This window comes from Zea mays, chromosome 3 (genome assembly GCF_902167145.1).
Source record: "Zea mays cultivar B73 chromosome 3, Zm-B73-REFERENCE-NAM-5.0, whole genome shotgun sequence".
Lineage (NCBI taxonomy): Eukaryota > Viridiplantae > Streptophyta > Magnoliopsida > Poales > Poaceae > Zea > Zea mays.
In genome coordinates this window covers 197,562,790-197,575,371 of record NC_050098.1, presented here as the reverse complement: position 1 = coordinate 197,575,371, position 12,582 = coordinate 197,562,790, and the positions used below count along the sequence as shown (strand labels likewise).

The window sequence follows — 12,582 nt, the reverse complement described above, 5'->3', positions numbered from 1 at the left end:
ACCATGGGACTGGAGCGAGGACGACAAACGTATGTTTTGGTGACAGGTGGTTTAGAAGAAAAAGGTGAAGGTGTTAAAGGAACGAGATTTGTGACGGGAATAAGAACATTAGGTGGGGATGTGGTAGATGATGGAGTATTGGAGGTTTGAGACCCAGATGAAGGAGCATGGATGGGAGGAAGGCACATGAAGGAGGTGGACTTTGTAGAAAAGGAAGATGAATGGAGTCATAAAAGAAAGATCGGTTTTCATTAAAGCTCGTCCCATGAAATGCGAATGCGACGGGCCGAAGGATCGTAACATCGATAGCCTTTATGCTCTGGATTATATCCAAAGAAAACACACTCAATAGATTGAGCAGTCGATTTAGTCCGTTCAGAGGGGGGCTAACAAGATGTATCATGTACATCCAAATAGGGTTGGAAACGAGCCGAGCTCGGCTCGCCTACACAATGTGCTGAAGGAGGCTCGACTCGGCTCGTAGTCGGCTCGCGAGCTGCATCTTTCTAAATAATATTGCATTATATAGTGACTTAATAATATATAGATGTGAAATATATAATCATCATTCAACATTATAAGTAATCTAAATTATAAATTGTCATATATCCATCATCAAAGGCCAAGGTACGAGTCAGATATCTATAAATTTATCTAATATCCATCATTATTGTATAGGTTGATTAATTTGGAACAACTCTTGGGCCGGCTCGGCTCTGATCGCTACACCAACAAGCTCGGAAACCTAGCTTGGCTCGGCTCGCGAGCCGCTCGAACTCGAGCTAGCTCTCGAGCCTCGATCTTTTTTTCCAGACCTACATTCGAAAGACAGTCATAGTGTGGAGTTCTAGAAAGAACTTCACCGAGAGTTTTGCTAGAGAGTTTTGATGATGGTTGTCTATTGATGAGGTAGACAACGGTAGATTCTGTTTCACACCAAAAAAATGCAAGGGGACAAACGAAGATATCAAAAGAGTGCGAGCAGTTTCTATGATACGAACATTTGGGGTAGGAGATTCTGGATTGAACAGAGAATTTTATAGACTATATAAATCTATTCAGGTCCTGAAACCTTTTGGTTGGGATCCTATTTTTTACAATGAATCTAGCTTAGAAAGCTGAACCAAACACACCCAAGGCTATCTCCAACAGCTTTTCCTATCCTATCTCATATTTCAAACTACAGTTTATAAACCGTGTGTTTTACAGTACTAAACGATGTCTTGCACGATCATATACATGTCTGCTGCAAACAACTTAAGTAACTAACTATGACATAAAGACTACTAATTTTAGCTAGAAATTATATTGCAAACAACAACAAAAATGTCTTGCCATTGAGATGGGGAGGCGAATGTAAAGTTAGGAGAATAGAGACACATATAGAGGAAGAGGGGGAGGACGAGGACGAGGGGTGAAGGTGGGCACGACTACCAACGACGGGTAGCGGAACGCTAAGGCGTGTTGACGTGGGCTTTGAATAGGCTGAGTTGATGGAGGCCTGCGTGTGGCTCCTTGCCCCTGTCGCACTAGATGAAATTGCACGACAAGTGCCGCACCTGAGTCGGTAGCGCGACAAAGGAATCATGTTAGGTGCTGTTTAGTTCACATATTTGTAACATAAACGATAACCGATAACGTTAAACTATGTTTGTTTAAGTCTAACTGTAATTAGATATCACACTAAAAACTGATACCGTTATATTTAAACTTGTTACCACTGATAATTAAGTGTGAATCATTACCGCTGCCATTTACGTTACATTTCGTGAACTAAACGACACCTTATTGATATTTTGTGAACCAAATGATACCTAATTGGTCAACTCGTGATCGAATTGAATTAGACCATATTTAGAAGCAACCCAGTTTTAAGAAAACCCGTTTTTTATCTTTTAGCCAGGAGATGTCAACTTCTTGATTTTTATGAAACTAAGAATCTAATTTTTATAAACTAAATCATAAACTGGTATGTTCGGAACCACATTAATTTTTATAAATCAGTTTCTTAAAAACGCATGACCTTAACTAAGTAGATTAGTTTTGATTTTCTCTGTCTCATGTTATTTTAAAAAATAGTTTTAAAAAGTTAAAATTTTAAAAAATCAATAGATAAAGGACAAAAAAGAAAAACATCATAACAAGAGAGCTATTTTATTATACCAAGATGCTCAGCTAACCGCGAGATCCAGAACGAACGGCGGGGCGACCTTCTTCCTGCGAAGGCAACTAAACATCGTCTGTCCCTCCTGCCTGGTCGGCTGGTCCCCGTCTCTTCTCAGATCTCACTTGTCCCGTGCCGCGCGCCCTCCCGCTTCCGATCCCCGCGTGAGCGCAGGCCAAAAACCTAACCCCTGGTCTCACCATCGCTTCCTCCGCCTGAGGAGGAGCAGGCCGGCGGAGGAGGAGATGGTCTTCATGGCGGCGCTGGAGGCCGATCTGCGCGCTCTCTCCGCTGAGGCACGCCGCCGCCACCCCGCTGTCAAAGACGCCGCCGAGCACGCTATACTCAAGGTACGCCTCTCCTTACCAAAGCAGTGCGCAGTACGCACACTTCAGCAGTGATCATGATACCGACACCCATTTCGCGTTCCTTCAGCGCCCTCGCCAGTTCCGGATCCATTTAGCGGCGGGGTAGCACACCAACGTTTAGGCCGGTAATTGAAATTTGGAAGTGTTGACAATATTCTAGTCTTTTATGCGATTGTGCGATGTCACTATATCAGAGTGTTAGAATTAGTGATATAGACAGCTGGAACCTCTGCAATTTGTGCATTGTGGTTAAGTTATATTAATGGTTAGACAAGTCTATCCTCTACGTGGTGTAGAACGATGAATGACTTTGACATTTGAGGGGAAGTCGGGCAGTGGCGGATCTAGGATTTTATCTAAGGGTATGCCGTTCAAAATTTTCATACATAAACTCGGTAAATTTATTTTTTAATTATATAATAATTATAGAAGCATCGTGATTCATTATTGATGCACTAAGTAACGCAATAACATCTAAATTCAAGGATTAAGTTAAATCATCCATTAAATACAATATAAATGGTTTAAAATTCATATTGATAGTTCAAATACAACCATAAAGGAGCATTAGAGATTTACACATTATTTGTTGACTGCCTTTCAAAGGAACATAAATGTTATAGATCTCATGAGTGTCACGTGGATCTCACGAGTGTTTATGTCCAGTGACATGTCAACATGTATTGATAACACACCAAGCTACGCCCTGCACACAATCCTTGAGGCCTCTACCGTCAGCTGCCCGGCCACAAGGTTGCCGTGGCCACACCAACTTGGGAGGGGCAGGCCGGGCAGGCAGCAGACCGCAGGTAGCAGACCACAGGCAGCAGGCCGGACGCAGGCTCAGCGGCAAGCCACAGGTAGCAGACGCCCGCAGCCATACCAGAGGGACCGAGGGAGAACATCCGCTCACAGGGTATGCCGTGGCATATACGGCATACCATGTAGCTCCGCCACTGAGTCGGGGGTTATATTGCTTTTGCTCAGATGCTTGGAACCGATTTTGTGAATTTGGTTGTACCGATTTTGTGAGTTTTGGACTGGAGATCTCAAGTCCATATCAAAAGCACATTGTTTTCATGGTTTTTTTGGAGAAGCGTAAGCACCATATGCCCAAAGAAACACAAACCATGTGGAGCTGAAGGAACTTCACTGGTTTCTTCAAGTTGAAGGGTCTATTAACTGCTCCTTCCGTTCCACTGTAAGTCATTTTGGCTTTTCTATGTACATAGCTTTTGCTATGCACCTAGATACTATGTGTCTATCTAAAAAAAAGCCAAAATGACTTATGATTTGGAATGAAGGTAGTAGTAGGCTAGTAGTCATGTGTTCGATGGCTCATGTGAAGTTGTAAGCTTAGCTTGGAAAATGGAAACTATATCCAATGTTGGATTGCTGTTATCATTTCCAGTGGTCTTCAGAACTTCTATGTGTATAAGGTTGGGTGTTTCCCCGCTTTTATGTGTGTCGGCATGTGTCTAAAGAGTGTGACCAACTGACCATAACTTCATTTCCAATGCATCCAAGGTTCTAATAGGTGCTAGGTGCTACGCTACCTAGTGCCCAGGAGGACAGCTTAGCCTGTGCACATTTTTTGGAAGCAAGATCAGGAGGCTCATATATTGATACATATGTTGCAATAGGAGCTGATTACATACATATTCACAAGGCAGAGTAATATAAAGCTTAAAGCCTTAAAGCATCACAGATTCACAAGGCGTGAGGCATGATGCACTCAATCTGACAAACAGTAAACAGAGACGAAAATCACAACACAACTACTGAATTTTCATGATAATCAATTCGTCGACAGTCCTCTTTTTCCTGCACTCCTGCCCGCCAGTTCTCATGGCTCTTGATTTTCCTACTCCTGTGTTTTATTAGCTGCCCATGGCCTAGGTGATTAAGCGTAGACGAAATTACACCTTTTGGAACACTAATATCATCACACTCTTTGCCGAAGAGTTTGAACCTATAGAAACTCATGCACTGTTTCGATTTTATTATATTTTTAGGCAGTTTTTGTATCACTATGGCAGATGTAACCAATTATTAGCTTTATTCCATGACCATCTGGGATGAATCTCTTTCATCTATGTTATTTTGCCATAGAATGGTTAAGCATTCCATCTATCTCATAAAAGGTAGCTTTCATTTTTTAATCTTTATAGTGCCAGGGGCCTCTTTTCTCTCTCTTGTAATCCAAATAAATAATGTTTGTTGATTATCAGTCAAGGAGAATACTTTTTATCCATTTCCTATAGTTCTGCAAAATTCTTGTAATTTATGACTTTCTATACATCTCAGTATTAGTATGTATCATAAGTGTTACTTGTTCGTTGATAAGGTATCATTTTTTATTTCTTTTTTGGTCTTGAAGCTCCGATCTCTATCTGCCCCAAGTGAAATAGCTCAAAATGAAGATATACTGCGGATGTTTCTGATGGCATGTAATGTCAAATCAGTGAAGTTGAGTGTCATAGGACTATCCTGTTTGCAAAAGCTTATATCACACGCTGCTGTTGCATCATCTGCGCTGAAGGATATACTAGCGACTTTGAAGGATGTGAGTTCTTAGTTAATTTTTGCCCTCATTCTGTTTATTTTGAAATTTCATTGATAAATGTACAAATCAAACATGATATTCTGCATTATCTTTTGGCTGTCATGCCATTTAGGAACTTAGGCCCAGTTCGGATCAACTCACCTTTCTATAAGCTGCAATAGCTAGGGAGAGCTAGCTTATATCTTCTTCTGAGCTGGTTGGTTGGGTGTGGTCTATAAGCTGGGCTGTTTGGATCAGATAGAGCTTTTTTAGCAGATTCCTATAAGCTCCAGCTAATCCAAATTGTTTTAGGCTAGCTCAGTTGGTGGGAGGCGTGGCTGTACACCTCCACCACCCGGGTTCCTGTGATCCTGTCATCTTAAAAAAACTTTTAGACCAACCTAGAAGGAACTAGGTGGCTTTATATTAATATTAATAAGAAAATATGCACCCATATTCACCTCGATGAGTACTTGAACCTGGGTTCTAGATGGGATGATGCACCATGATTTCATTCCTCATACTAGTGTTATTTATTAGCTTGTGTGAGGTGGTGATGGATTGACTCATTCCATTCCACAAACCAAACACCCCATTACTGTTTTTCTTAATTGAGTTTGAGATCATGTTTTACAGACACAATAATTCCAAACCCACATTTATCAATCTAGAAGTTTATTATAGTACTTTTTATTTGAACCTTTATGTTTATGTTTCTTCTCTTCAACTCTCATGACAAAATTTGATTTCCATAATCATCTGTAGTTATAGCTGCAATCTTGAACTCATTGTTTCTGAACTCTGTTGTTTGTTTGTTGCAGCACGCAGAGATGACTGATGAGATTGTTCAACTAAAGACTTTGCAAACGATGTTGATTCTCTTTCAATCACATCTACATCCTGAAAGTGAGGTATCAACTATCAGTAGCTATAATTTTATTGCTTTTGTGTGGAAGGTTTCCTACATGCCATGTGTTTAGCTAACCTTTGAACATGTGAAAGCTTCTATCTATCAAAATAGTAAACATATGACCACATTAATGAGCCAACATGCCATCACCTGATGATAACACTGTGGATTTTTTTTTGTCTTTCTCGTGTGGATTATGGCCCTGTTCGACACAGTTTAAACTTCTCTATAAGCTGTTTTTTCTAGCTGCACAGAGAAACCACTTCTCACACAAGCTGCTGGATAAAAAGCTATCCTGTTTAGAGGTTTGTCTTCTTTTTCAACTTTTTTATGAAGATCCAGAGATGAACAAGGTTGCCACTGGTGCTCTCATCAGCAGAGAGAAAAGCCATGGCCTAAGCTTGGCTTATTTTCTGCGGCAACACAACTGCTGGCATTGGGTGATCATGTTGCACGTGCGGCTCCCAATCTCGTTATGCAGGAATGGTGAGGTTGTGTGCCATCACTCAGCTTGGCAGGAACACTGGAACGGTGATGAGGGGAAGGGGGCGCATGCGCGGATCCGCTGCCAGCGAGCTCCATGGCTGACCACGGAGCAGGGAGCCAGATGTGGAGGGGTGGTGCAGCCATTGGTGACAGATACAGAGGACGACACGGTGAAGGAGTCGCACAGCAGCAGGCATGATGGTAGAGGAGCCGAGGGAGTCTTGCTGCCAGAGAAGGCTAGCACCATTGCTGCTTGGTGTGGGAGAGAAGTGAGTAGCAGTGTGGAGTAGAGGGAGGAGCACAGGCAGAGGCAGTTGTGCGTGAGAGTTACAATTGAAAAGCTTTCCCCTGCCACTGCTGGAAAAAGTTGCGCACTAGTTGCATAGTTCATTTCCCACAAGCACTTGATTTTAACCTACTTGAGAAGTTTCACATTTGGCACCTGTGGTAGCTCAAAAAGAAGCAGAAGCTGGAAATCCAACGTGCCAAACAGAAACAGGGCCTATGTTAACTGCTACTTTTTTTCCTCAAAAGAAAGTTCTTTTTTTATTATCTAAATGCCCATGCGTTGCTACGGGCAACAAATAAGGCATATCAGCCTACGAGTCACAGTGCCTGGGAGCCTGAGCATAAAATTGCTGTGCTGTGCCGTCCACATGCTGCCAATGGGGACTAAGGTTGCAGAAGTCTGCTGTCCTGGTTCTGGCAGAGCCCCTCATCAGATATTCTCAACTTTTCGTACATGAGAGTTTTCCTGATGTTGTTGAGTGCTAACTCATGATCCACTTAACCATATTATATTAGCACACAATTTGTCAAATATATAAATTTGTTTAAAAATAAGTAATTTAATCTTTCAAGTTCAAATGATTTTCTTTATGCTTCTCAAAATAAAAATTTTAGACGTTATTTTGCGTACTATAAATGTCTACAATAGTCCCTTATGATCAGGCAAATGATATACATAAGCGAAACCATATACATCCTGAGAATGTCCACATGAAATGATAATTATAAAACAACATCTCCTTGGGGTAGCAAAATTGTTAGCGTGGGAAAAAAATCTGAAGAAACAGTACTCCGCCATTGCAGAAAAACAAGAACAAGTAATGCATGAAAGAAAGGTTTCTGATCAGCAGTCAGCACATTTGCGTGCCTCTCATGCAAGATTGTAAGTGCAGGAACACTTGTGACCATGAGGACTGCACAAACAACCAATGTTATTCCAGGTTCATAATGACAGGAGCAATGCATGTACATGTAAATGGTAATATCACAAGATTGCAAGGCCCCTGCAAATACAGCACGAGGCTGATGTAAAACTGAAAATTGAGTACAGAAAGAGGACAGTGATAAATTTGGTTTTGTTCGGCTAGGGGTTGCCCTAGGGACAGGGAGCTTGGCTTTCAGGCTTGCGTTAATGAGGGTAGGCTGTAGGCGCCATCTTCTGTGGAGTATGGGAGCAGGCAAGACCTCTAGGATGGCATCAAGAAGGCAGAGGAACCAATCCTTGTTCGATAAGCTTCACGTCTCCATCGATCTAGACATCTAGTAACACTGTGGCACGAGCCATAGCAGCCAGAGGTGATTGGTGAGTGGCTAGGATTGACTTCGGCATGGAATGTCTGAGGCCGTTGTGAGTTGTGACTATGGACATGCTGCACCTAGGGGTGGTAATGAATCACAATCCGAATGAACATGGTGCAGCTAGGGCTGGTAACGGGCTCTAAATTTTACACTATAAAATTTAAGGATCAGATCATATTAGGATCAGGCTCTATTTCTACACATTTTTGAACTAAAATTAATTAAGGGCTCAAACGAATCATGATTGCATTTGGAATATGCTTATCTTATCGATATATCCTTATATATCTTTCAGGAGAGCATGTCACAAGCTCTTGGAATATGCCTTTACCTACTTGAAAGCAATCGATCTTCTGACAGTGTCCGCAAGTAAGCTCATTGCCATACAGCTGTTTCACTGGTTCTAAGTTCCTTATAATAATATCCTATAAATCACATTGTTCATTTAGTACGGCAGCAGCTACGTTTAGACAAGCAGTGGCATTGGTCTTCGATAATGTTATTCGTGCTGAATCACTTCCCTCCGGTAAAGCTTCTTCAGCAAGACTTGGTTCCCGTGTTAGCGCTGTTGCTGATAACGTCACTCATAGCTTCAGTCACACACTGTAAGGCTATTTCATTTCTTTAATGATTATGCTATTATGGCATTAGCTACTATAGTTGAAAACTTGACATTATGACAGGTAAATCTTTAGCCTGAAATGAAGAACCCCTATATATTTAACTTTATTGTTCCAATGCACATTTTTTGACTTACTAAAAGTTATACCACATGTGTTCTGCTAGATTCTTTTTAGCTGCATCATGCTTGAATTTTGCTTTGCTTATTTATTTCTGTCATGGGCTTGTAGTTGAGATGGATAATAATATAACAAGCTCTGCATTTCACTTGCATTCCTATGGCCGCTTCATTCTAGTCAGATTTGAAAAGGCATTTTAAAATTGATACTCAAATACATGATAGGTACTGCAGGGATGTTAATGTTGTTTTTTCTTTATGTTACGTTTGCATTTCACCTTTTTTGGTCTGTAGATTCAGATTGCTTTACATGGCAGATCGCTACCAAGCAACTCTGGGGATCCTACCATCATGCAGAATTTGAGTGATGTTGGAAAGCTTGGGCTCCGTCTGCTCGAAGACCTGACAGCTATTGCTGCAGGTGGATCTGTATGTGCGAACAATTTCTGATAGAACCTTCTCTTTTTCTGTAAATAAGGACATATGAAGTTTTTTCCCTTTCACGCAATCTTTATCGTTAATTTCTGACTTATTTCCTCTAGGCTATGTGGCTCCGTGTTTATTCACTGCATAGGACATTTGCCCTTGACATACTTGAGTAAGCTCCCTAAGTTTCACAATGAAAATTTTGTTATGCTTTCAATTGCAAGAATGTATCTTTCACTTGCTATCATATAATGACATGATGCTACCACTTTTTTTCTCTCGAATACGCAGGAGAGTTGCGTATCATTATATTAATAGAAGAGGAAAAGGCCCGAGGCCTGAAAACAAACAGAAAAACACACTAGCACCCACTCACACCAACACACACCACTGTTTGCTCACAGACTCACCCCCATACGCACACCTGACACACTGTACACTCCAACCCTTCTGAAGGCCCTTCCTCTATCCCGGATCAAAAAGAGAAGCAAGTTCTTGGCCCCTGCCAGAATCCAAAGATGTAGCTCCTCTCTAAATATAGACTCCACAGAGATCAGACAGGGCCGAGCTCCATAAAAAATACACCTGTTTCTATGCTTCCAAAGGCTCCAAGCACCAAGAATGACAATACTATTGAAACCCTTTCCTTTTCTTTTATGAACCTTAATTGATGCTTTCCTCCACCATTCAGCAAAACAATGATCTCTCCTCTTAGGAACCACAGAGGACAACCCAATTGGAGCTAATATACTATGCCAAAACTGCCTTGCAAAGACACAATTTATTAAGAGGTGCTGTGCAGTTTCATCTTCTTGGTCACTAGGCCGAGTTAAAAATTACCTATCCTAATGGTGGATTTTGACTGAATATGTTGTGAAGAAGATGTATATAGAACAGTTCTACTTAAATCTTCAGCAGAAGCAGAACATGCATAAGAACAATCTAAACCTCATCTGGACATATTTTGTTCCAGGTTTGTGCTATCCACATATGTTGCTATATTCCAGGCATTGTTATCTTACCAGCAGGTTTGTGTTTCTGTACACCCTTTATCATCATTTTTTAAACTTGTTGGTTGATAACCCCTTTATCATCATTTTTTAAAATTGTTGGTTGATAACTTTTGATCATCTTGATAATCTGCCAGGTTTTGCGTCATCAAATTTGCTCACTTCTCATGACTTCACTCCGCACTAATGTTGAGGTAGGTTCATTGAATCAAGGGTTTGACTTTATTAATATGCTCAATTTGCAGTTACAATTTTTGATTGCATCACCAGATCACAAGCTTTTCGTATACAGAAGCGTTAGGCCGTTAGCTAAATTTTGGTATACTCAGTGTACATTCACGTTTGCAACATTATCATGTTTGGGTGTTGGCTGGAGCTATGCAGCTAGGAGTTTTGGGTCTAGCTGATGCCCTTAGGGAGGTCGGGTAGAGTTTTTTTTATTGTGATGTAATCTACAATTTTGTTTCGGTTGTTAGTGTGTGCGTGTGGGTGCAGGTGTTCCTAACCTGTACCTATATTGTAAGACCCAAATAATGTCCAGAAGAGCAATGTTTACCCTATTAGATGTGACGAACAGGACATTGCAATTCTGAATGAGCAGCTCCCTTGTGAGTTTTTGCTTTTCCTTGTACTTATTTGCTTTATCCTTGAAGAAGCTTTCTAAGAGCTAAGTGCAACCAATCATTGACAAGATTGCGGATCAACTTATTGGATGGAAGGCAGATTTGATGACTAGGGCGGGGCACAAAGTCCAAGTAAAATTTGTGTTATCAGGAATGGTGATTTATCTGGCAATGGCTGTAAAATTTGCGGATCAACTGAGGCAGCTGAGACAAACGAACCATCACGCCAAGCGATTAAAATACCTCCTCTGGACTCATGGGCAGGATTAAAAACAAAATTACTGAACCCGGACCCAAGAATAGTAAGGATGTTAAAATCTGAGACATAATCCAATTTGGTTTCCTGAAGACAAACAACAGCAGGTTTAAGGCTTACAACCACAGACTTGACAGAATCTCTCTTAGCACGACTGTTGAGACCCCTGACATTCCACACCAAAAAACAGCCCGGCTCCATGGAAAAGAGTAAAACAAGCAACCAAGACGGGGACAGAACCAGCTCAGGCCTGCACCACCTGGGGCACCTCCCAACCAAACAGAGCCGCCAGGGCAGCAATATGATCGTTGGACAGGGCAGCATCAAACAAGCTAGCATACTTCCTAGCATCTTGGAAAGAAATATTTTCCTGCTCATCACAGAAACCCAAAAATCTGCACACTTTAGCAGCGGATTCAGAGCCCAACTCAGGGGGAAACTTCGCAACCCTCCTGCTACGCCGTGGCTTGAAATTGCTTGGTATTGTCTTTCTGCGCTTAGCAATCAGAGGAGTAGGCAACAGCTGAGTCGTCGGCAACACGAGATCGTTTCTGAATTCCAGCAATTGGGGTGATATCACCGATTCCTCAACCACCAGTGTCTTCTTCCTCCTGGAATAGACCTTGAAGCACCGCGGCTTGGTACTTAACCAGCAATTCAGCGAAGGACCCGGCCTCCCAAGCAGATTAAAGAAAGGACTAGAAGCAACTTGTATGTCTGCAGCACACAAATTGGAATCAACAGCAGCCAGGGCACTCGGGAGAATTTCAGCATCAACTGGATCAGCGGACCCAGGCGCCGTCAACTCTACAACCGCATCACCAGGAATAAATGGTACAACAGACCCATCCAAGTCATTTGGGAGAATTGTAGCATCAACTGGTCCAACAGGCCCAGGAGCCAACAACTCTTCAACCGAAGCACATGGGAAAAATTCTGCGTCAACAGGGGCAACAGACCCAGACACAGCCAACTCATCAGCCAACACAACCGGGGGTAATGCGTCCTCGACAGGTTCAGCAGCCGACGAAGAAGAGGTTCGCGGCCCAAGCCTCGAATGCACCGAGGGCCGAGCTAAAAGATCATGCCCAATAATGCGCCGCCTCTGCTGAAACTGATCCCTGTCATCTTCATCTTCGACAACAGGAGGCAATACCTCAGACATGTCCCCTGCCGACCAATCACCAGGAGTAATCACCCTCACAGAAATGGGATAAACCAAAGTGCGAGGGACAATGGATCCATCCTCCCCAACAACAAGAGGTTCCTGAACATGTAGATCTTATACCGCTGGCAGGCTATCCGGAGAGAAACACCACACTCTGAGCTTGAGAACAGCCATATCCATACTGTCTATTGAATCTGGGTGAAGTCTCTGAACCATGCACAGACCATCCAACAGGAGCTCAGCAGTTCCAACCCCCCAGAGGTGAGCAGGGACCCCTTCCAACTCGATATCCATAAGCAG

At 42.2% G+C, this 12,582-nt stretch overlaps 1 protein-coding gene across 5 annotated transcripts in view; it reads left to right on the top strand.

Moving 5' to 3' along the window:
• The first annotated feature begins 2,143 nt into the window (after positions 1 to 2,143).
• The window catches only part of LOC103652462 (protein MON2 homolog), an 89,649-nt gene continuing 79,210 nt past the window's right edge, over positions 2,144 to 12,582 (top strand). For 3 of the 5 annotated variants that reach the window (XR_002268184.3, XR_004857343.1, XM_020550458.3), the window contains exons 1-9: positions 2,144 to 2,514; positions 4,913 to 5,098; positions 5,899 to 5,988; positions 8,356 to 8,429; positions 8,510 to 8,665; positions 9,117 to 9,228; positions 9,342 to 9,397; positions 10,199 to 10,253; positions 10,373 to 10,429. Coding sequence is in view for 3 of the 5 variants with exons in the window: in XM_020550458.3 (XP_020406047.1) it covers positions 2,410 to 2,514; positions 4,913 to 5,098; positions 5,899 to 5,988; positions 8,356 to 8,429; positions 8,510 to 8,665; positions 9,117 to 9,228; positions 9,342 to 9,397; positions 10,199 to 10,253; positions 10,373 to 10,429 (891 nt within the window). In the remaining 2 variants the exon portion in view is untranslated. Of the gene's footprint in view, positions 2,515 to 4,912; positions 5,099 to 5,898; positions 5,989 to 8,355; positions 8,430 to 8,509; positions 8,666 to 9,093; positions 9,233 to 9,341; positions 9,398 to 10,198; positions 10,254 to 10,372; positions 10,430 to 12,582 lie in introns of those variants that run through there. The other 2 variants (XM_020550460.3, XM_020550459.3) reach the window with 2 other exon arrangements.